Below are 26,480 nucleotides of genomic sequence, written 5' to 3' on the forward strand. Positions count from 1 at the left end.
CATTGTTGCTCCTGCTCATTAAAACCCGAGGTAATAACTGTCCATAGGACAATTTTGTGTATTGCAGACAATGTTGTTTCATTTTCACATGTGAAAATATCTTTATGATAAATATGATGCTTTATGGAACTCCACAATGATGTTATCTAAAAGGTGGCTAAATCCTTACTTATTGATTCAGTTATCTTATGGACCCTACACCTTAGAGCCACTATAGAAAAGCTTCGTCTATTACTTCCTTTTAATAACAATAAAATCGGCATTCATTTCTTTTGTTCCTTTACCAATAAAAAGCGCTGTATATTGACCTTATGGGTATAGCATTACATTTACAGCACCTAGAGGTATTGGAGTAAGAAATTTTAGTCAAATCTTCCTCCCTCCCCCCGCCCCAACCCCCATTTATCTTTTTAGGTTTTGGAAGGTTGGCAGACTTTTCTGAGTCAGGTTGAATAATGTGATGTTTGAAACAGAGCTACAGGGGAATGCACAAGTCATCTCCACTGAACAGACTCAAATTTATTTTAAAAACAAAAATAAACAGAAAAATCCAAACCTTTTAACTTTGTTCTCAAAATGTCTATGACACAGTGAAAATAGTTTAATTAGTCAATGTCCCCCTATACAAATATTTTAGGAAAGTCTAAATATGGAAACTTAGAGTATTCAAACTAAGGCAGAAAAATATTTTTACCAAGTGTTATTAAAGTCATCAATTAGATTCTTGCAGAATGTTTAGGATCTTTCATGTCACTACTAAAGTATTTTAATGCTGAGGAGTTTTTAAATATGTGCTATAAATAATCTAAGGAGAAATAACTGCTCAAGTCGATTCACACCCACCCACTGTAGCCATGCTTTGTAGATAACTCTCTACGGTGATCATCTTAAACTGGTATCTAATGTTATCCAAAAAGAGAGACCTTTTATTCTTGGGTTTTTATTGAAGTCTATTGGAAGGAGCCTGTTAGAATAATATGCTGCCTAAGGTTTGGGGAATTGTGAGCTGGAAACTCAAAGGAAGAGGAACAGGCTTCAATTTAGTATCTTCAGGCAAAAATAACCAATTTATGTACAACTGAAGTTGGAGTAAAGAGCCATAAGATTCAAACCTCAAAAAAATCCCCGAGTGCCTGGCCGACATGGCTTAGTGGTTGAGTATGGACCCATGAACCAGAGGTCATGGTTCGATTCCTAGTCAGGGCACATGCCCGCCTTGTGGGTTCGATCCCCAGTGTGGGGCATGCAGGAGGCAGCCAATCAATTATTCTCTCTCATCATTGATGTCCCTCTCTCTCCCTGTCCTTTCCTCTCTGAAATCAATAAAAATATATTTTAAAAACAATCCCTGAGTAGTTGTGAGAACTGGTTGAGGGAAATCCAAGTAAAGCAAGAGAACATAGATATCCTTGCAAACTCACACATAAGGTTTGTATCTCTGAATCCCTCTTTCATTGTAAAGGAAAAGCCTTTTCCTTTTTATTTTTAGGTTTCCAGTAACTTCAACTTTCCTAAGAACCTGGGGCCTAGAAGCAAGACAGTAAGTCCAGAGTGTAAATTGATCTGACTTTAGCTGTGAGGGTAGTGAAAGTGAAATCACAACCAGGAGTGAAACAGCAGGGAAAGGTGGTAATGACATGCTTCTGGGCATGGGAATTGTGTGGAAAGGGGTTTTCAAGGGGCACATTAGAAATTCCTATCCTTGTGGGGCTTAAAAATAGATGGTAGAACTCTGCTTTGTGGAATCCCAAAATATGTAGACAGAATGTGAAATTCCAACAGCATTGGAGACAGTAATTGTTTGGTGTTGTGGAAATCTAATAAAACAAATGACTCTCTTCCTCCCCCTGGCATCTGGCATGCTTGTGATTGGATAGACACAAGTGGCCATTTTCATATCACAGTTAATAAAGAAAACTTTAGCCTATTTAAGCTGTGAATAACCTCCGGATATTTGTTAGAATTTTGTCTCCAGTATCATGTTGATTTTATATACTTTTGCATCCAAATTCCTCGGGGGAAAATCGATAATGTTGTTTTATAGAACAATAGATTGTGAATACAGATCTGCACCATACCATATATGCTTTCTTTTCATATTTCTATAAATACTATTCAGCCATAAAAAAGGAAAGAAATCCTGCCATTTTTTTACAACACGGATGGACCTTGAGTACCCTGGTCAGAAAGAAAAAGACAAACACTACATGATCTCACTTATATGTGAAATAAATAAAAAAAGAAAGACATGTGCTCAAGGTCATAGGTAGAACAGGTTGGTGTTTACCAGAGGTGAGGAGGGGTGAAATTGGTGAAGGGGGTCAAAAGGTATAAATTTCCAGTTATAAAATAAATAAGTCCTGGGAATATAATAATGTACAGCATGGCAAGCATAGTTAATAATGCTGCATTGCATATTTGGAAGTTGCTAAGAGAGTAGATCTTAAAAGTTCTTATCACAAGAAAAAATTATAATAAAGGATGGTGACAGATGTTAACTAGACACTGTGGTGACCATTCTGCATATAACAAATCATTATGCTGTACAATGCAGCTAATATAATGTTAAATGTTAATTATACCTTAATAAAAAAAAATAAAGCTATTTTTTATGTCCTAAGTTAAAGAAAACCCACAGGTGTTAGGATCACATTCGTTAGTAGAAGAAGTCACTGGAATTTATTCATGGTCTGACATAGTTTTAAAAAAGTGCCATCTTGAACAAGAAATGACTCAATTATATTGAAGAGCTCTTTGATGCCAACTAGGATTTAGTTACGACTGTGAGATTAAAAATGCATTAAAATTTCAGGCTAACCTAGGGAGCAAGAAAACAGAAAGGATTCAACATTTTCAATCATAAAAGAAAGTGGATGATGTTGGGGAAAGGAAATCACAAGCCCAGGTAAGTGAGAAAAAAAGAGGCACGTGAGTGACAAGCTATTGAGTAAGAATGGCCGTCTCCTTAGACTATTGAACTCAAGTGGACGACTTCATTTCAAAATTTACTGAAAATGGTCATCACCTGCAAAATGATAGTTAAGAAGAAATGGACAAAATTTTGAATCCTGAGAAATGATTGGATCTAAAAAGCCATTTAAGGACATTTTAAAATGTCACATGTAAAGAATATGATAGCATTGACTAGTAATTTGGTACAAGTAGTACTCACAATGGAATCTAATCAGATTTATAAAGTGATAAGCCTGAGGTATAATTTATAATTTAAATTATAAATGGTTTTAAGGATCACAGTCACAAGTACAATGCCCCTGGATAGTATAGGAGATAGGATAAAAAGGTCCTGAACAACAAACAATCATTATTCACACATTATAGTTCTTATACAACATTTAGAAGGAACCACTGTTCATAGATATTATTCCTTGCTCATGAACAAAGCCTTTTCACCTCCAGGCTGTTTCTCAAATACAACCAAACACACACACACACACACACACACACACACACACCCCCACATGAAACCTCTTGAGTTTGTGTTAAAGAACATACTCCATCACTAATTTCCATTAATAATGGACGTTTTGACCCCCCAAAATTAGTATTATAATTTGCATTCAGTACCTAGTTTCTTATTGTCAAATAAGATGCATTTAAATTTACCAAACAGAAGTGCAATAGAGGCTAGTACAGATTAATACCATTTTATAAGATGCAAATAAGGCAGTCGATTTTTATGAAGCAAAGTATTCACCTTATTAAAAAAATTTTGCTGCAAAATTTATTTAAATACATTATTTAGACTTTTAAAAAATTATTTAATAAAAATTCAGAATTTCAAAGGTTAAGCACTAGGTGACCTTTGGGAATTTTGCAGTTTAACTGGATTAAATGAGCAGTATACAGAACTGAAAATTTTAAAATTTTAAATATTTTTAAACTTTAAAAAATATTATTCATAATTCTGAGAAAACCTGCTCAATCAAAATATTCTTTTCTGGTTCTTGTTTTGCCTATTTCTCATAAAAAGAAAGCATGGTAGTTAAGTTTGTTCATTTAATGGAGTCATGACTATGCCTTTTCCTAGTTAAGGTACTTCGTAAGTGAGTTGAAGTTCTAGCAGAATCTGTTATGTTCATTGGTCTTCATTATTCTTTGAGTCATGTAATTAAATCATCACATGAAATAAAAACATGTTGGTGCCTATCAATCAAAAAGAGTTCTATGCTTTTAGAGATCAAGAATCAAGTACCAACAAGGGCTCACTTTATAAGGGCCCCAACTGTAATTGATAATTTGAATGAATAAAAAGATGATCCACTAATAAGACAAATAAGACAATTTTTAGAACTCTAGCTGACCATGTATTCTTAAGTTCTTTACAACCCAAGTTTCAATGTCATATTGTCAATCACTGCCATATTTCTGAGAGAAAACAAACAACAAAATAATCAGTGGCATCCAGATAAAACTGATTGATATTAGCACTGTCATTTTTTCAACAACATTTTTTAAAACGACACAACCTAATCACAGTAATTTGTGATTGCTATCATCCACAGCATAATGTATCCGAAAACCTTTTGGAACACACATTACACATGTTCACCTAAAGATAAAATGGACCTTCCATGGTTGGCATTTGCATTCAGCTGTTTGTTACACACTCGTTGCATCCTGCAGTCAGGAAGGAGGAGGGTTTAAAACATTTCCCCCCTCTAACTATCGCAGCTGCTTCTACCAAGCAATAAAAGTTGCCAGAGAAATCATATATACACACGTATGTAAAATTAGGGAAACAAGCTGCTTTATTGCCCTGATTTAAAATAAGCTCAGTCAGTAGAAAAGAAAAATGCTGTAATATTCAGCTTGATGAGCAGCTGAAGACAAGAATATATGCAGAAGCAGTTTTAGAATTCAGGATATATCTCACTTGACGTTTGAATGAGATCAACATTTCTCCTCTCAATTTTTCTAAGCCATGGAGTGAGCATTTATGTGGGGAATGTAACCCAAAATAGCAGGTACGTAAAAATAATTTAAATATGATTCTGAGGTTTTTCAAGGCAGAAAAAGAAAAGGTCTTGCTCCTATTTAATTTTAATTTAAAAACTGATAATCATACAAATTCTAGGTTAAAAGGATACTTTTCATAAGGCAGCAATAAAATTTGAGTTATACAAAACTGAGTAACAATCATCCTTTAGTAGAAAGACGAATAGATGGGCTATATTTCAAAGCAAAACTTGAAATATAGATTAATAAAATGGCAAAGATTAGATCAAGAAGTGTGTTAATGGACATTTCACTGGTCTAGGGAAAAAAGACATTGAAAGTATCTGAAAAAAATAAAATGAAAGCCTTACTCTTGACGGTCGCTGTCCGGGTGCAATTGTAAAGAATAGCCAACTCCCCGAACACCTTTCCTGGACCCATTGTGCACAACTTCACGCCTTCTTTTGTCACTTCCACCTTCCCATCTAAAAAGGAGAAAGCAGAACACATTATTTTAATTCTCCTTCATGCTTCATTTTATTTGTCGCATTTCCATTATGCAATGAGGAGTGCTAGGCTTGTTTTTAAAAATGCTTACCATTTGCAACAGCATGGATGAGTAGTATGCTAAGCAAAATAAGCCAGTCAGAGAAAGGTAGTATCACATGATCTCACTCATATGTGGAATCGAATTAACAAAATAAACTGATGAACAAAGACAGACCCAGAGACATAGAAGCATGGAACATTGTTGAACCTCAGAGAGAAGGCAGGGGAGGGTGGGTGGGAAGAGATCAACCAATGAACTTGTATGCATATATGCATAACCCATGGACACAGGCAATGGGGCAGGGAGGGCCTGGGGGGGAGGGGAGGACGGGAGTAGGCTGGAAGAGGTTAATGGGGGGAAAAGGGGACTTAGGTAATACTTTAAACAAAAAAGATAAAATAAAAAATAAAATAAAAATGCAAAGCAGTTACCAATTAAAACAAAGTCATCATCAAGATGTAATGCAAAATACTAAATAAAATATACAAATTAAAAAATCCATATCCTCTCTTAAATTAAATTAATCACAGATAAGATTTAACAGGAGACTGAAAGAAAACCCCAGAAAGAGATGGAGACAAAAATGTAAAAATGTGAAATTATTCCTAATGTGATATTAGAAAACTATGCTAATTCCAATTTTAATGTCATTTTGACTTTGAAAAAAAAACTGAGTGACTACATTTTCTACAGCACACCTCATACTTGAGAATTCTTATTTGAATAAGGCAGCTATTATGGAAAGGGAGATGACTTTGACCCTTGGGCATTACTTAATTGTAGTTCATGGTATCTTTTATTTTTAAACATCTTATCTGACTTGAGCAAGTCTCTGTTTTCAGCTTCCCAGCCTGTAACACTGACTGTCAGGAAGAACCAATCACAAGGGTTGAGGGAAAGAGACACTAGGAGTTGTTTAGGTTCCACAAAGGACCTGGAAAATGAAATGTTAAAGAAGGAAAAAGCTAAAGGAACATTCTTCACTCGATACACATTGTTGCCTGCAAGTAAGAAAATGCTATTTATGAGGGGAATTAAAAAATACGTTTAAAAAAATGTCAGAGCTCTGTACACAGTGATTCTATCACCTAACAAAACGAGGGGAGAAACAAAAAAGGTAACACAATCGATTCTAACTTTAATCCTCCCTTTCTACTGTTTCTCCAGGTTACCTACCTACCCACAGTCTACAGAAGAAAAGCCTAAGCCTTGCCATGAGCTAGTGACTGAAACCACTAATGCTACCAAGTTGTTGCCAACTTCAGGCCTTCATTCATCAACTTCACAATTGTTCCCATAGCTGTGTGCTCCTGTAATACTGAACTTTTCAGAGTTTTGGCTTTAAGTTCATGCCCTCCTTTTAAAAATCAATCTAGTTTTATCTAAGCAATCCTATATAATAAAAGCCTAATATGCAAATTGTCCCCTCGACTGGGAGTTCAACTGGGAATTCGACTGCTCGCTATGATGTATGCTGACCACCAGGGGGCAGCAGAGAACATGGCAGGAGTTGGCAATGTGGTGCTGGCAGCAGGTGACAGTGGAGGCGCTGCCGGCCCTAATGGGCCCTGAGGAGAGCAGGACTGCAGTGGGATGGTACAGCAGGTGAGTGGGCAGCGCCAGGCCAAGGCGGGTGCAAGCGGGGGCCCAATCGCCCCACTGATGGCCCCACAGACGGTGGCAGGGGTCAGGGGCAGAGCCTCCACTTGGCTCCAAGGCACTGATCGATCATCCTGCAGGTGGGATGGTGGAGCAGGTGAGGGGGTGGCGCCAGGCCACCCGCAGGCCACCCCGAGGGACCCCACCCGTGCATGAATTCGTGCACCGGGCCTCTAGTAATATCTATAAAATCACAATGTTGATATCCTAATTTATTTTTCAAACATCTATTGAGATAAAATCAAAAATTAAAAAAAAAAACTCTTTAAAAAAGTTTATATAGCCAGCTGGCATGACTCAGTGGTTGAGTGTCAGCCCATGAACCAGGAGGCCATTGCTGGTTCCAACTCATTTTCCTGACATATATTTGCCTTATTTTTTCATGTCTAACTCATTTTAAACAAAAGATTGATATAAATTATTATATATAATTTGCTTTCCTATATTTAAGAAGGTTATATTTGATATTAATTAGAAAAGCAAAAAATAAAACATGTTTTCCAAGTTAGGTTAAACACTGAAGATTCAATATATTCACAATAGCCAAGCAAGTAGGGGATCTGATCTCATATGAAAGATGAGAATGATCCAAAAAGCACTGCATATATTTTTTTAATGAGCAGAAAAATTTAAATGCTAAACAGTAACACAGTGTTTCTAAATATGCCCCGAGTGGTGCTTTGATCTCTTTCTTATCCTTCCGTAGCACCTATAATGGGGATGGGGAGGGAGTTATTTAGGGAGGCAGGCATGATTGGGAGCTAAAAAGAAAGTTAAGTACATACAGCCCTCAATGAGAGTTCCTCGAGAGACATTTAGAAATATTCTATTTCCCAAGAACCCAGTAAAGTGAGTTATTGATGTGAAATGTGAATTTGGCCTCTCCTTTCCACTCTGAAGTCAATAAAAACATATTAAAAAATAAAACAAAGACGAGAGGTTACTAGAACTGGTTTTTTTTTGAGAACTAATGATATTCTGGAATGAGGCTAATCTATATTTTCTGCTTCTGCTCTTTTTTATTCACTTTTGCTTTTTTAAAAAAGTGTGATACTATACCACACACTAGCCTTAAAGCAAAATTAGAAGTGATTATACATTCACAAATGATTCCTAAATATGGCCTGTGTGATCCACTTAAGAAAACTAAGAACAAGACAGTTAAAACTTCACTCATACACCCAGTGGCCCCTATTCCCACCTGATCAACTTGATTTAAAGTATTAGGGGCATCTTAAAGCCACAGCCCTCTCTTAGACTCTCCTTTTTTCACTCTGTGGCTACCTTTGAGATTTGTTTTGAATGTAATCCAATTGCACAGAAAATAGGTACAACTGTGTGTGGCTATTTTAGGCGGGGGGTGGGGGGTGGGGGTGGGGGAAGGGAGGTAAAGCAAACAGGAAAAGTCGAATAGGCTGAATATGTGCCATGCTTTTCCCAGGGGCTTAAACCTCTGTAAAGGCAGACCATGCTTGAAGGTTTCTATATAATTATCATTTGCTATTAACTTTAGGAGCCCATTTTGATGAATTTACTTCTGGTCAGCACTGATTAATTTCTATTTCATTAAAGAACTAGAAGACATTGATCAGCATTTATTCATGACTTCTGATTTTTCAGTTTTATTTTCAAGTATGTTAGATTTCAAATCATTTTTTTTAAAGGAGTAGCTGAAAGATTTTCAATACAGTCTAGTAAGCTTTGGACTTTTCCCATTATTTTCCCTGACTAAAAAGTGGCTAGAGCCTGAGCTGGTTTGGCTCTGCAGACTCACGGGTCCTGGTTTCAGTTCTGGTCCAGGGCACATACTCAGGTTGCTGGCTCCATCCCCAGTAGGGGGCATGCAGGAGGCAACCAATCAATGATTCTCTCAACATTGATGTTTCTATCTCTCTCGCCCTCTCCTTTCCACTCTGAAGTCAATAAAAATATATTAAAAAATAAAACAAACAGAGACTAGAGGTTACTAGAACTGTTTTGTTTTGTTGTTGTTGTTTTTTTTTGAGAACTAATGATATTCTGGAATGAGGCTAATCTATATTTTCTGTTTCTGCTCTTTTTTATTCACTTTTGCTTTTTTTAAAAAGTGTGATACTATATTGGTGTTATTTTTACTATGCAGTATCTCTGCCAGGAAAGAAAAGTAAAGAAACATTCAAATAATTTTTATTTAGATTTTTCTGAATTGTCAAGTTGTTTGCAAAGAGATATTGAAACAGTTGGCTAAAATTAGGTTTACTTATAGTTTCACTTAGTTCTTTTCTCACTCCTGCCATTAGCATCACTAAATGAAAGCTCTACCATAGTAACTTGAATGCATTTTTTATTCTATTTCACTTACCATATGCCCATTTATGATCTGGAATGGGCTGCGTCATAAGTCCTAAAACTTGCCACTTCGAGCAACAATCAACCTACCTCCTGCTTTTTGGCACCACGATTCATATACCACATTTTATCTATCTTTTACAAGAATCAGTAGGCCAGGAGACCCAGAATCTCCTGGCTTTGTTTATTTTTTATGGGTTTTTTACCAACCTGTGGTTTTGTGCCACAGGAACTTTCATAATAAGGCAAATCAGCTTGGAGATTTGTTACTGGCAGGCAGAAATAGGATGACTGGTAATAAACTAATTATACACACTGTGCTCAGTTCCAACAACCTTGGTTGGAACACTCAGAACAACTTGATTGACCATTAAAAGGAGACAGTTTTTATATCCAAGGTCCCACCTAGACAAGACCTCCCATCTCTTTTCTCATCTAATCTGTATGACTATACTTTCACATTTTTGTATAGCCACAGCCTTTACATTATGAATTCCCTCATACAGGTTTCTGTAGTTGCTAGATTGAACCAAATTCAACACTATGTGGTTGAGTTGTATTGTCACCAGCATGGCTATACAGTGGGGCCTTGACTTACGAGTTTAATTCGTTCCGTGACGGAGCTCGTAACTCCAATTACTCGTATGTCAAATCAATTGTGAACGAGTGAGACACATGATGCTGGGCTGATGTGGTGGCATTCACTGTGATGTTCGCTGCGCCAACTAGCGGTGGGGTATCTGAAGCTGGCTCCTAACCCGAATTTTAGCTCGCAACTCAAAGCAAAAAATCAGCAGAGAGATAGCTCATGTCTTGAAAAACTCGTTAGTCGGGACACTCGTAAGCCAAGGCCCCACTGTATTTCTGACAGGAGAGGAGGTTCACTTATGGATTTGCTTTCTTTTGTATTTGTCTTTTTCCAGTTTTATTTATATACAATTGTATTTCCTTAGAGACAGGCAAATGACAGGAGTACAAATGTCACTCTCAGACTTGTAGGTGCTCATTATATGAGTTTTGTTTTTGCTATGTTTTAATATTAAGCAGGGGAGAGTTTATGAGGTAATGTAATGGTTCTCAACTGGGGGCAATATTAACCTCACTAGTGGGCCAGTGCACGAATTTGTGTACGGGTGGGGTCCAGCCAGCCTGCCCTGATCGGGCCAATCGGGCCGATGGGGTTCGGCTGGCCAGGGGAAGGGAACGCGGGAGGTTAGCCTGCTGGCCCTGCCCCCTTCAGGCCAGTTGGCTGGCCGCAGTGCACATCATAGTGACCAGTCATTCTGGTCGTTTCAGTCCTTGGCTTTTATATATATATAGATGGGATATGTGGCCATGAATCGAGGCACTTTTTGTTGTCATAACTAGGAAGAGTCTACTGGAATCTCAAGGACAGAGGCCAGGAACACTGCTGAACATCCTACATGCACAGGACAGCTCCCACAGCAAAGCATTATTCACCCCAAAATGTAATTCCAAAGTTGAGAAACCCTGATGTCAAGTAAATCTGTGCACATACAAAATACATTTAAAGGGACAACTTTTGCCTCTGTGTTATTTTAACCTCCACCAGATGTAAATTGCAATAAAAAAAATGTTAGCACCAGGTTGCCATACTTAAGAAAACCATGTTCTCATTGGGTTGAATAAAGCCACAAGCTACTTTACTGAATAATTTTCCCCAGCAGATGTCACCTGAAATAGAAGTGATTACAGAAACTTTTGAAGCAAGACTTACAAGAATATTTCACTGATGTTAGAATGGCAACTTTTTTTTTCAGATGTACTTGTGAATATCAAGTCACGGCTCTAGCACGGACTGGCTGCAGAATCTTTCATAAGTTATTTAGCTCTCTATGCCTCGATTACCACACTACAGATTTGAAATAATAGTATTTTTTTTATTGTTTAAAGTATTACATATGTCTCCTCCGCCCCCCCCCACCCATTAACCACTCTTGGCCACTCCCACCCCGCAGGACAAGCCCCCACTGCCTCAGTGTCCATTGGTTATGCTAATATGCATGCATACAAGTCCTTTGGTTGATCTCTTACCACCCTCTCCCTTGCCCCTGCCAGCCCTCCCCCACCTTCCCTCTGAGGTTTGACGGTCTTTAGGTGTTTCTGTCTCTGGATCTTTTTTGTTCATCAGTTTATGTTGCTCATTATATTCCACAAATGAGTGAGATCATGGGATATTTATCTTTCTTCAACTGGCATATTTCACTTAGCATAATGCTCTCCAGGTCCATCCATGCTATTGCAAATGGTAAGAGTTCCTTTTTTCTTTTTTATTCTTCTTTTTTATAGCAGCATAGTATTCCATTGTGTAGATGTACCACAGTTTTCTAATCCACTCATTTGCTGATGGGCACTTAGGCTATCTCCAAATCTTAGCTATGGTAAATTGTGCTGATATGAACATAGGGGTGAATATGTCCTTTCTGATTGGTGTTCCTGGTCTCTTGGGATATATTCTTAGAAGTGGGATGACTGGGTCGAACGGGAGTTCCATTTTTAACTTTTTGAGGAAACTCCATACTGTTCTCCACAGTGGCTGCACCAGTCTGCATTCCCACCAGCAGTGCACGAGGGCTCCTTTTTCTCCACATCCTCACCAGCCCTCGCTGTTTGTTGATTTGTTGATGATAGTCATTCTGACAGGTGTGAGATGGTACCTCATTGTCATTTTGATTTGCATCTCTTGGATGATTAGTGACTCTGAGCATGTTTTCATGTGTCTCTTGGCCTTCTGTTTGTCTTCTTTTGAAAACTGTCTATTTAGGTCATTTGCCCATTTTTTGATTGGATTGTTTATCTTCCTTTTGTTAAGTTGTATGAATTCCCTGTAAATTTTGGAGATTAAACCCTTATCGGAGATAGCACTGGCAAATATGTTCTCCCATGCAGTGGGCTCTCTTGTTGTTTTGTTGATGGTTTCTTTTGCTGTGCAGAAGCTTTTTATTTTGATGTAGTCCCATTTGTTTATTTTCTCATTAGTTTCCATTGCCCAACGAGCTGTATCAATAAAGATATTGCTACAACATATGTCTGATATTTTTCTACCTATAGATGCTTCTAAGATCTGAAAGAGAAACTAATAAAACAATCCCATTTACCATTGCAACAAAAAAATTAAGTTACCTAGGAATAAACTAAGGAGGTAAAAGATCTGTACTCAGAAAACTACAGGATGTTGAAAAAAGAGATAGAGGAAGACATAAACAAATGGAAGAATATATTGTGTTCATGGGTTGGTAGAATCAACATCATTAAAATGTCCATACTATCCAAAGCAATTTAAAGATTCAATGCAATCCCATTAAAATACCAATGGCATATTTCACAGACCTAGAACAAATGCTCCAAAAATTCATATAGAATAAAAAAAAGACTGAATAGCCACAGCAATCCTGAGAAAGAAGAACAAATTTGTAGGGATCACAATACCAGATATCAGGCTATATTACAAAGCCACTGTTCTCAGAACTGCATGGAACTGGCACAAGAACAGACATATAAACCACCGTAACAGAACAGAGAACCCAGAAATCGACCCAAGCCATTATGCTCAATTAATATTTGACAAAGGAGGCAAGAGCATACAATGGAGTCAAAACAGTCTCTTTAATAAATGGTGTTGGGAAAATTGGTCAGATACATGCAAAAAAAAAAAATGAAACTAGACCACCAAATTATACCATTCACAAAAATAAATGCAAAATGGATAAAGGACTTAAACATAAGAGATAACAGTATTTTATTTCATAGCCTTATGATAATTTAATTAGATAATGCCTGTGGCAAGACAAATAATATGTAGATTAAAAGAAATTCTCGAGGAAATTTCCTTTTTTATTTTTTTAGAATAAAAACTTTTATACAGTTTTAGGAAGGGCATGGGAGGTTTCGAGGTCTTGGTTCAGAAAATATAGGAGTGGGAAAGAGCAGAGTAATAAATGAGCAGAGGAAGTGAAGGGCGAAAGGAGATGAGCAAGAAGCTGGAGATTACAGAGGAATTGGCCAATAGAAAGCTTCATGTGGAAGAGGCTGCAGGACTTTTAGTAAAAGGGATGTTTAATGTACAATATTCAGTTATGTGTTGTCAGAATTAATGTCCTATCTTTCTCTCCAAATTAGTATGTTTTATACTAATTTCTCCTGTGAAAGGTTTGGGGGAAGATGAAAGCATGAGTATGATTCATTGCTTGGATATATCAAAGAACAGGGAGGCAAGGAAGTGAAGAATTAGTGATAATGGGGAGCAGAAAAGCAGGAGATAATGAAGTAATTATGTAATTACAAGAAACTAAGGACTCAAGAATTGGCAGATGTTTTGGGGGAGGACATCAGTCTTTTCACAGGATATCAAGTGGGAACTTAAGCTAATTTTAGCTAAATCTAGAAAGGATGGAACAAGAGATGTTGGCTTCGATCAGAAGGTTAGAACAAGAGATGTTGCTTCTTTGTCCAAGTCCATTTGACACCTTTGTTTGGATTCACACTGGCTCTTAAGAGGTAGAAGAAAAAAAATATGAAATCAGCTCTAAGCTGATATTTTGGTTCTCACTGCTTTTGACAAATCAGGACCGTTGGCACACAGTTTCTGCAATAAGGCCAATAAAGGATTCATATATGAATACTCACAGGATTCCTATGTGAAATGAATGTGAAAGAGTTTGGTGGCTGAGGCAGCTCTATAGATATATTTCTATTCACTAAACTAACCGAAGGAGCAATCATTTAATTCCTGCAGTGTCTGGCTGTAAACAGTAGGTGGTCCGTAAATACTCACTGGTAAATAATTGGAATGTTAGTTAGTGAAAATGACCACTACTGTGATCATATTTGTGGGAAAGCCCTGGGATTTCATTTTAATTATATTGCCCATGTAGTCCACAGAAAGCAGAACAATAATTAAAATGGTCAACCTCTCCCTCCATTTACCAAAAATATTTTGGTATTCTTACAGAGCAGTAAATAGCTGACACTCAGAATTTTTGTTTGCTAGTTTATAAACTATCAGCACTTAAGGTGACATGAGCAAGCTTCTTCCCGGGATCGTCTGCCAACAAACTACACAGCAAAGAGAATAGAATTCAATTTCTTGAATATTATTCAGATACACTATCCCTCAGCTAAGAAAGTCACACTCATTTCTCTGGAGTCAGAAGTCAAATTCTTCACATTGTGTATCTAGTCCTCCCATAAACTGTCATTTTACCTAATTAAACTGACTCTAAACCTTCATCTTTGTCATTCTCTTATTCAAACTTTGTGGTCTAACTCAAAGTTTCTTAACCCAACAGAAATCAGAGGATCTGTGAACTTGAATATATATATTCTGTACATTTTTACTAACTTCTAATTCAAATATAGCATTTCCATAGTAACAAACCATATTAGTTTAACAGTACCTGTGACAATGTTACCAATATAAATTATATTTTAATGTGATGGTTGTTGCATATATCTTTAAAAATAGTTCATGCTCATCACTCCTTCAAACTTATGGTAGTTATTGGACATAATGTTAGATGTTATTATTTAATATTTCATTTTTAATGAAAGATACACATGTATTAGTGAGTCATAAGTTTTTTTATTATTTTAGTTAATAGTTTTATTTAATTGGTTTCCTTGGCAATCTAAAGTAGCCAATTTTATGCACTTAAAAATATTCTGAATTGAGGTTCCTAGACACCAGACATCCACAGGAGTCTTTGGACCAAAAACAACAACAACAGGTGAGGAACCCCCCTGGGTAATGGAATAATCATCTAGATTCCTCATAGATTCTTATATTAACAACTATTGTTGATGGCCCAGGATTTGTCTGTGAAAGAGAAGACAAAGTAGATTTAAAACAAAACAAGTTAATGTATCACAGCTTTTTTATTCGCTCATCCACTGATGGACATTTGGGATGCTACCAAATCTTGGCTGCAATGAACATAAGGGTGCATATAATTATTTTGAATTAGAATTTCATATTTCTTCAGATATATTCTAGGAGTGGAATTGCTAGATCATAAGGCAGTTCCATTTTTAATTTTTTTAGGTACCTCCATACCGCTTTCCACAGTGGCTGCACCAGTCTGCATTCCCACCAGCAGAGCACAAAGGTTCCTTTGCTCAACTCCTCACCAACACTTGTTTGCTGATTTATTGATGATAGCCATTCTGACAGGTGTGAGGTGATAGCTCACTATAGTTTTAATTTGCATCTCTCTGATTAGTGCATTGAGCATCTTTTCATATGTCTATTGTTTATCTACACATTTATACAATGGAATACTACTCAACTGTAAAAAAGAATGAAATCATACCCTTTGCAACAGCATGAATGGATCTGGAGAACATTATGCTAAGTGAAATAAGCCACTCAAATGTGGAAACTAATGAAGAAAATAAACTAAGGAAGGAAATAGAAACAGACTCATAAAGAATTGACTGACAGCTGTCAGAGGGGAAGACTGGGTGAAAAAGGTGAAGAGATTAAGTAAAAAAAAAATAAAAAAACCCAAAAAACAAACAACAATAAATAACTCAGAGATAATAGTATGTTGATCACCAGCAGGAAAAAGGGATAGGGGAGATAGAAGAGGGCAGAGGGGGGAATAAATGGTGATGGAAGGAGACTTGACTTGGAGTGGTGACCACATAAAACAATGTACTTGTGTTGTATATACCTGGTATTATAAAACTATACACCTCAAACCTATATAATTTTAAAATGAATGAAGCAGGTTTGTTTGTACTAATACCAAGTGATTGTTAAAATATATTATTGAGTAAAAAGAATCAAGATGCAAAGCATAATAAATAAATAAAACAAAATGAGTTATCCTAGCTGGTTGGAGTACTTGTTAGATATCTAACATCATGGATGCCATCTCATTGTTTGCCAACTAAGGTTAATTGGCTCCATGGCCATTTGGTCTGGCTCTCACCTTGGAAGTTATTTTATTAATATATCTTCAGTCATAGGAGGAATAGGGGAGAAACAAAGAAAAAGAAGACAGTTAGATATGCTGCTTAAATGGAAACTATAAAAATATGCTTTTTCTTGAATATCAAAAACCTCTTATCTCACTAAACTGTTAAAAATAAAAATATACATATTGAAAAAGACACACTTTGATCTGAACACATTTATGTTCATCACATTTGTACTCTATTACTGAACCTTTATAAAGACCCAATAGGTTCAAAATATTTAAAAGGATGTGAAGTTCTACGTAAAGCATCAATGAATTAATTTAAGAAACTGATTGCCATAGAAAAATATTATTCTTAATGACAGTACTGTCCGTGAATAATTTGTTCCTATCTAAAAATGCCCTTCAGTCATTTATGTTCGGAATTCAAACACTTCTAAATGACAGTAAGGTCCACATTTCTTTCTCAGTTTTCCAGATTTTATAGTTCATCTACTGACTCACATCTAGACCAGACAAGAAGTTTTTATCTGATTAACTAGTTTTTTTCTTCTCTTCTAAAAAATAAACTCTCTCCCACTACACTCACACCCCAAATAAATAGGAATTTTTACTTTTGCTTTAAAACAGGGTAATGATTCCCAAAAGATCTAAGGAAAAAATACTGTGTTTTATGTTATGATGATTACGAAATACATATTAAACTAATACTGTGTTTCTGTCAAATAAACAGTTTTGGCATAAAAATTGGGATATAAAATATACTTAAATAATATTATAAGAAAACCCTGCTATCTAACATATTAGGATTAAAAATGCAAATGTACTATAGAAGACTTTTGGTGTAGTTTTAAATTGTGCTTCAAAGCTAAAACACACACTGCCTTGTATATCACTGAAACTTCCGAGGGAAAAATAATATTAAAGGTTCACTAGCTCTGGGCCTTTATTTTTTTTTTCTTTATTGATTAAAGTATTACATATGTGTCCTTATCCCTCCATTGTGGGCCTTTATTTTTAATGTTCACTTAAGACTCGCAACCTGTGGGTCGCAACCCCTGAAAATATATCCTGCATATCAGATGTTTACATTACGATTCATAACAGTAGCAACATTACAGTTATGAAGTAGCAATGGAAATAATTTTATGGTTGGGGGTCACCACAACATGAGGAGCTGTATTAAAGGGTCGCGGCATTAGGAAGGTTGAGAACCACTGCTTAAGAGACTTTGAAACCCTTGGTCTCTATTGGGAAAGTATAAAGTCATGAAAGATGATTCGGGGCCAGTTGACATCTCCAGGATTATAAATTTAAGAATAAAATTAAATTCTGCTGTAAGAACAAGACAAAAGCGCCTACATAATTCCTCCCATTTCCCACATATTTTATTTGTTACAAAGCGCAGCAAAATCAGAAGATTTTTCCTACGCTTACACCACCATGTAGACATGAGAAGGCAGCAGAGGCACAGGACTATTTAACTCCATTTGGGGATGTTACGCATGTTTGATCACAACTAAAATCCGGCTGCTGCAATGAGCAGGCTTTTGGTGAGTGGGGAACTTAAACAAGTCCTAGGAAATATTGTCCCAGATAAAACACAATGTATCATACTATTTATATCAGGGAAAGTAGAATCATAATTTATTAATAAAGATTTCTATTTTCTTACAAATCCCTTTGTCATATCACAAAGACACGAAGAAACTAACAGCACAGAGACAGATCCGGGCTTGGGGTGTTGCTATTGTTCATTAGCTGTGAAAAATTATTAGAAGCTGGCCCTCAGTACACCTCTTTGATGAATGAAAAAGGATCAGTTTCTCCAACTCTATAGGTTAAAAAAGAAAAGAGTCACAACCCTAAGAAGAAACCTGGTTGAATTTCTGAAGGAATACTCTCCCCTCTATGTGGCTATTAAGACAGAATCAAAACAAATTAAAAGCAGGGACATGGACACCCTCCAGAGGACATCCTCACCACAGTGACACAAATACATTGGACCACTGAACAGAAACCCCCCTGGTGGGAAAAACTTGAATGTGTTTTTGATGAACTCCACGCTTTCAATAGTCAAGAACAGTATTTTCTAGTCCCTGTGTCCAGTATACATATACGATACCCGTTAAGACTTTGGAACCTGTATTGAACAATGATTACTTAATCATATTAATGATTACTTAATCATATTAAGGGCAGGGGCAAACTTTCAAATATACATTCTAATTTCAAATGCCCAGCACAAAAATGATAAACATTTGCTGATTGAATGCTTGAGCAGGGCTTTGGGGTTAATATAAAGATTTTTTCTTCAGTGAGACCAGCAATTTGTTTTTAAGTGAGTGTTCTGGTGTTGGAGAACTAAAGGCTATTTTTAACGATCTTATCCAGTTAGCCTGGCAGGCAGTTGCAGGCAGCGGAGAATTATGTGTCCAGCCACACAAGACATTTTAAGACCTAGGAGACTTCTCCAAACACAATGTTATAAAATGTCCTTTTGCTAAAAATACTGGAATCAAGTAATTATCTACTTTGGAATTTTAATGAATAGGCCATCTGTTCATTCAAACTGAAAAAATGAAATTTTTCTACAAATTAACTACTACTGGAGATAGCCTCTGTGACTAAATCTGCTTCATTGTTTTCTATTATATTAAACCTAAACGTGACAGATAGCATATCACACCAAGTTTTGTAAACTAGACTATGGAAAAGTGTGTTGTTGTTTTTTTGTTTTTGTTTTTTTTCTGATAATGGACTAATCATACTATCTGTTCCTTTGACAGGCTATATTTACCAATTACCAAAGACTAATTTTTATTACAATACTTTCCACACTATTAACATTTTTATTAGTGATGATTATGACAAAGTGTTAACTCTAATCACACTGTTGTTTGGGGGGAATTATCACTATAATGGTGAACAACAATTGTTTTCAATCTCCTCATCTTCCTTTCCAAGAGCATTTTGTTTTCTTTGTATTGTACTCACCAATATGGCAGCCATTTGCCACATATGGCTATTTTATATGTAAATTAATTTAAAATAAAATTTAAAATTCATTTCTTCAATTTCAATAGCCACTGGTGAAATGCTACATCGGGCTGTCATACAGACTGTGCAGAATATGTACATATTACAGAAAGTTCTACTGGACGGCACTCTGACATCCTACTTACCCTGTTCAAAAGGAGACAATAGGCCCAAAATAAAGTCATTCATGCTCTGCCCCACATCACTACACTGAGACTTAACTTCATTCCAGTTTCTGCTCTCAAGGAAATAGGATCTTAAACTAGTCAGCCTTGAATCACCTGCTTAGCACAAGTGAAATAATCCACCTGCCAGGCCCCTACCACTTCTTCAAAGAAAGTCACTTTGAAATAACTGCCCACCTTTCTCCTGGGCATAACTTTCTTTTCCCCTCTCTCTTCTGCCTGTGAGTCTTCCATTTGGTGTAGCTTCTCAGAGCCCTTTCCTATCTGCTAGTTTGGATGTTTTCCCTATTGAAAAAGACTCCCCTCCCCCCCCCCCTCTGGAAAACTCTTAAAAGTGTTTAATATGCTTCAGTTTATCTTTTAACATCTCTAACCATCATCCCTCTGAAGAATCATTACTTGTCTCATCAATGAAGACTGACTTTTTACTTATCCACTCAGCCGTATTTCTTCCTTCTTAAAACCATTCTCAAGATATACCCCCAACACTCACACTTGGCTCTTCAACAGATCACACTTCCTATTATTAGTTGATTTATCTTTTCGTTTTTAAAGTCCTTAGGAGAAAAACGATAAGTTTTGTGAAACAAAAGCCAATACTGGTGGCGCTTTATAAATTATGCATGATAACAGTATGACTTTGGCAGAAAAATATGCTACACTCATACCAGCACCTGAAGATTTCAGTCTAATTAAATATGAAAATACTATTACATTCTGAAATTATATCTAAGTGATCGAATTAGTATGCCTAATATTACATTTACAGAAAGTACCCAAGATGCTTTTAGAAATGAGCTTGCTTCATCTTCCCTTATTATCTATAGAAGAAGGCAGGTCTTCTGAATATTATGATTAACTCATTGAACTATTTTGCAGCCCAGGTCAAGTAAATGAAGCCGTTTGGCGTGTGGAGTGCTGAGTTCTGTATTTCTTTGCACTCCCCAGGCTGTTTCTATTTGCTAACAGTTTGGGCTTCAGGACCACGGTGACTCATACAATATCTGATCAAACAAACAAGTAACCCTATAAACAAAACAACACAGTTCACATTTGGGGGGTGAGGGTAGAAACAGAAGGGAGAGCTTCTAATTTAAAAAGAAAAAGAAGTTAAATTTTGTGGAAACTATCAGAGAACCATGACAGAATTATGGATCTTTTTCAGTTGGTATATTGCCTAGAGTAAAAAGTAATAGGAAACTTTTACAGACAATAAAAATTTAAATTCATGTACTTATTAGCAAATGTATTAAGTGAGTAATGTTCTTTTACAAAATGAAGACATTAAGGTTGGTAACATTTTTCTGAAAAGGAACAGACTATACATATTTTAAGCTTTGTGGGTCATACTGTCTTGATAGCAGCTACTTAACTACTGTCATAGTGAGAAAGTGGCCCCAGCCAACTCTAAGTGTATGAACATGTCTGTGTTCTAATACAACTTTGTTTACAAAAATAGGCAGCGGATGGGTTTGGTCTTCAGACTTTGCTTTGCCAATCCCAGCATTAAGGAATATTGTAGGGCATTTCTTTAAACATATTATATTGGATTGGATTGTCCAAAATCCCATAACAGCATCGCCCATCTCAATGTGCCCCTACCAGGCTCTCCCATCAAGAAGTAGTTTCTATTTTTCAAAGACATAGAACAAACAAAAGTTGTTTCAAAAAGAAACTTTCAGCACAAACCTTGAATTAGAAATGGATTCCAAGATTATGAATAGTTAATTAGCTCACTGTCCATTCACACAGTAATCAAGTATTGAACAAGTGAACTTCTGTTACTAAATTACTATGCAGACTCTTTTCTGGCAAAAATAATAAAAAGAGAAAACTTCCCAAGTTCGACTAAGAATAACTCTGGATAGCTTCAGTTGGGAAGTTTATTAAAGTTGGAAAACTGAATTCTAATGTGCTTCTACATTTTTAGTAAAGATATGTTGAAATCTGAAAGAAATAGCCTCAAGGCAAGAATCAGTATTCTGAATATATAAAGCGGAAAAGTAGACCAAATTATAAATCTTAGATTAAGAGGGATGAGAATGAGAAAATAACTCAGGAGACCAATTTCCTCAGAGTCATCAAATGTTAGCGTTGAAATATACATTCAAAGTCATAATATTCAACCTCTGATTTTACAAATAAGAAAAATTATGTACCAAGAAAAATAATTTACTGAAACAGAATGAGAACTAGAACTCAGATCTCCTGTCTAGACTTCTATTTGGTTTCTTGCCAATCCAGTGCTGCTCTTTTGGCAGCATGAAGACCAATGCATGGATGGCAGAGTCACGCCTGGTCACCTCTCCAATGCTGAATAAGCATGTCCCTTCTCACCAGAGCAGCCAGTGTAGAAAAAAAAAGAGTGTAAGTATTCTGGATTTTGTGCTAGAAAATAATGTCAATATAATTTTGAAACATCATATAAAAAGTGTAGCTAAAAATAAAGGTATAAGATTATGAAAAGAAAAGAAATTGACAAAGAGGTCTTAGATTACTCAGCTATGGTATTCACTTATCTCATACTTTAGTTTCTCATTCATAGATTCACAATACATCAGGGAGAGCAAGAGCTAAATTGAAAAAATATAAAACTGAGACTGTCTACATAAGAATAAAAGATTAGCTCTTAGGTGTTCAGTGTTTAGGTGCTTTAATCTCAGTAAACCCCCCACTATGATCACCATCCAATATCAGAACCGAACATACAAATGAAACAGCACCTACACAGGTTACGGAGGACCATGGACTTAAGAAAAAAGTTACAAAGGAATATTTACTCCAGGAACCAGGGTTTCTTTCTAATTGTCCCACATTTATCTCTTAAAATTTAAAAGATAAATATGTCAAATATGTTTATTACACCCATTCTTTTTGTCATTTTTTTATAGGCTTCAATTCCATATTCTTTTCAGTTTTATTTCCTGGAGATAGGACCCCAAAAATTGTTTCCCTGGAATTTTCACCTTTCTGACTGGTTTAATTGCCCTCTTGCAACTTTTTTAAGTGACATCTACTTTTTCCAGAAAAGTGATTCTAGAAAGATTCTGTAAGCAAAGAAATGCCATAGCATTGACCATAGTAGAAACATCCAAGGAACAAATACAATGATTTGACTGTTTAGCTTATATAGCAACCCTTTGGGCCAATGTTATTATGAGATAATTTACAGTGATCACAAACTCAAATTCTAATATTGAAGTTAGTTGCTATGTGTTTATAGTCATAATTGAGTTTGGATAAATTTCCCTCAAACTTTTTTGCTTCATGCTAATACTGAAGAAGTTCTGGTGTTTTATCCACTCCTGCAATCTCTTGAAAGCATTCTGTTTTCCCCCAATCTTAATATTTTCCAAGACAGAAGAATTATGTCTACTCCTCATATAAAAATACTAAAGTAAAATAATCTCTCAAAGATATCATTGCCTACACTTTACCCAGAGGAATATGTATTTTGTATAGAGTTTTACTAAAAATATCAGGCTATCCTAATACTCTTTGAAGAAAAGATGCAACATGAAAAATTGAATAAAATATAAGAATTGGTGCCCCAAGAGCTCTGCATTTGTCCTGGCTCAGTGAGGACGAAGTAGATTATATGAGTTTAACTTTCCATGGTTTCAGCATTCATCTGCAAAGTGATCCAGCATAGCTACAAGTCCAATTCAATGTTTATATGATTCTTAAATGTTTACTTAAAAAATTGCTTGTGGAATATCATCTACTTTTCAGTATTTCATTTAAAAGCAGCTGACTTAATGAATTCTCCAAGTTCAGCAAACATATTTTTGTAAAAATGTATAGGGCAAAAGCTAACATTTTGTGCATCTTAGGGACCTACTTCCCACTACTCAACCTGAGTCCCTTCATGTGTCACTTGCATAGGAAGAAGAAAAGTATTTTTAAAGCCAACTGGTCCAGAATGGCTCCTGGATTCATCACATTCCTGCTTGGAAACCCCAGAGAAGGACATTCTGCTCTTGAGAACCTCAGAGAGCTGTAGTGGGTATTTGCAAGGCTAACATTTTAGGTTGGTGCTTGCTGAGGAAAATGTACATATCTAGAATATTAGTAAAGCTACTCGTATAGTTCCTGGCTGTATTTGGAGACCCACTGATCCCGTATTTAAATGTTTTACGTAGAACATCAAACTGAGGTCTGTAGGTAGGACAGGAGTTCTTCAGTTCAGAGCAGAGAACTATAAGAGCAATGCCACCAATGCAAAGGTGGCGATGCAGTTGTTAGATGTGGGAGAGGAACTAAGACGTGTGCTCTACTGGCTAGTAGTGGTAAGAATATTTTTTATCTCATTCTGTCTCAGCACAATTAAAATGCAGAGATTAGGAATAATTGTCCAGATCTGAGCTATGGTGTCAACATAGGTACTACATGACTGCTTACGACATGGGTATCAGTACTCCCAGCTCTTAGCATATGGGCCTACCATACCAGCAGGTGAAAATCCTAGATATTTTGTAAGAGGAGCAAAATATTCTCTGAAACTAGCCATTGAACTGCAACATTAATTTCCTAACATGTTTCAGAATTCAGACAGGAAACTGCCAATTTGATTGGTTTCTCATTTTTGAGAAAATAATTCCCAACTAGTTGTTAGTTCCAGGTGGTTTTTTAGCTCTTTTGATTAATCAGATTTGCCCTTCACTACACTCTGGATATTTCCCGAGAGAAAATCAAGTCCACTATTTAATCTGTGGAAATGTTCATTGATAAATTTACAATTTGAAGTACCTCATGTACAATAAATCTGGGCACAGTAATGCCCTAGGCCAGTGGTCGATAAACTGCGGCTCATGAGCCACATGCAGTTCTTTGGCCCCTTAAGTGTGGCTCTTCCACAAAATACCACGTGTGGGTGCACATGTACAGTGCGATTGTCGTGGCCCATGTGCAGAAGTTGGTATTTTGTGGAAGAGCCACACTCAAGGGGCCAAAGAGCTGCATGTGGCTCGCGAGCCACAGTTTGCCAGTCACTGCCCTAGGCCTTCAGAATTTCAAAACAGAAGGCAGCTACTGTGGGACAGAGCCTTGATTGGCCAGGAGAGCAAATTTAAATCAGATAAATATAAGCTACAAACACAAGCTATCAAAATAAATAGAATATAAGGACTATAAAAGAAATTTATAGGGAATAAATGTAAACTATAAAAATAAGTATTATCCAAAAATAACCTCAGCCAAGTAAATATCACTAGTGATAAGTCTTGTTGATAGGATATACGCATGATATGATGTGATGAAAATGGAACTTTACCTCCGTGGTCTCCCTCCAAATATAACATAATCCTTGTATAATCATAACAAAAACATACAAATTTCAATTGAGGAACATTCTACACAATTTCTGACCAGTACTCTGAAAACTGTTCATCACAGACAAGAAAATCTGAGAAACTGTCACAGGCGAGAGGAGCCTAAGAAGAATAAATGTGTCCTAGCTGGTTTGGCTCAATGGATAGAGCATCAGCCTTTGGACTGAAGGGTCCCAGGTTCGATTCCGGCCAAGGGCACATGACTGGGCTGTGGGTTCAATCCCCAGTAAGGGGCATGCAGGAGGCAGCCAATCAATGATTCTTTCTCATCATTGATGTTTCTATTTCTCTCTCCCTCTCCTTTCCTCTCTAAAATTAATAATATAATTTTAAAAAAAGAAGAAATGTAAAGTGGTATCTTCAATAGGATCCAGGAACAGAAAAAGAACATTAGGTAAAAGTCTAACAAAATGGGAGTAAAGTTTTAGTTACTGATCAATACTGGTTCATTAATTCTGACAAATTTACCATATGAATTTAAGTAAGATGTTTGTCATAGGGAAAACTGGGTGCAGAGGATAAGGGAATTCTCTACTATCTTTGCAGCCTTTTGGGTAAGTCTACAACTATTTTTAAAGAAAGTTTGTTCTTTAAAAATAGTGTGACTTTCAACCAGTGCTTTCCAAACATTAACGTACATACAAATCACCTGGGATCTTATTAAATGAAGACTCTGGGGTTGGTCTAGGTCTAGGACCTCCTACTCTAGGAGTCCAGTTCTAATAGGCTCCCAGGTGAGACCAATATCATTGGTCCAAGATCCAGTTTGAGTAGCGAGGTTCTTAATCTAGTACAGGATTTCTCAACTTCTGTACAATTAACATTTGGGGCTAGGTCAGTGGTCGGCAAACTGGCCCCTTGAGTGTGGCTCTTCCACAAAATACCACGTGTGGGCGTGCACTTACAGTGCAATTGTAACTCCGTGGCCTATGCCACGGGGCCAAAGAGCCACATGTGGCTCAAGAGCTGCGGTTTGTCAACCACTGGGCTAGGTAATTCTCTGGTAACTGTCCTGTGCATCATAAAACGTTTAGTAGCATTCCTGGCCTCTACCCAGTAGACGACAATAGCACCCCTTTCATCCAATTGTAACAACCAAAAATGTCATCAGACACTGCCAAATATTTCCTGTGGGGAGGGGGGAGGGTAACCCCCATTTGAGAACAACTGATTTAAAGCACTTATTAAAATAAGATTTTTTAAAGGAGCTACTTAGTGGATATAAAAACACAACCTCTTTATTTATCAAATATTTGAATGTGTAGTATGTTCCAGGCTTCTAGAAAATTATCTATAATTATTTTATCAAGTTCAGCTGCTAGGAATAATCTATTTACTGTCATTGTGAATAATGATTTAAAATGTTTCTGTATTTTAGGAACATTAAAAAAGTTGTGTGACATACGCAAAGTAAACAGTAAGATAGGGAACTACAAGATAAATATTATCCCCTGGATAAGGCATTTCCAATTAAAGCTGAAGGTAAGTTTGG

The 26,480-nt window shown here is 36.5% G+C and overlaps 1 protein-coding gene across 2 annotated transcripts in view; it reads right to left on the bottom strand.

Annotated features, from left to right (window-relative positions):
• Positions 1-26,480, bottom strand: part of PRKG1 (protein kinase cGMP-dependent 1) — a 1,080,615-nt gene that overhangs the window by 647,438 nt on the left and 406,697 nt on the right. For both annotated transcript variants that reach the window (XM_059662699.1, XM_059662698.1), the window contains exon 3: positions 5,328-5,441. In XM_059662699.1, coding sequence (XP_059518682.1) covers positions 5,328-5,441 — 114 coding nt within the window. The remainder of the gene's footprint in view (positions 1-5,327; positions 5,442-26,480) is intronic.

Source organism: Myotis daubentonii, chromosome 13, assembly GCF_963259705.1.
Source record: "Myotis daubentonii chromosome 13, mMyoDau2.1, whole genome shotgun sequence".
Classification (NCBI taxonomy): domain Eukaryota; kingdom Metazoa; phylum Chordata; class Mammalia; order Chiroptera; family Vespertilionidae; genus Myotis; species Myotis daubentonii.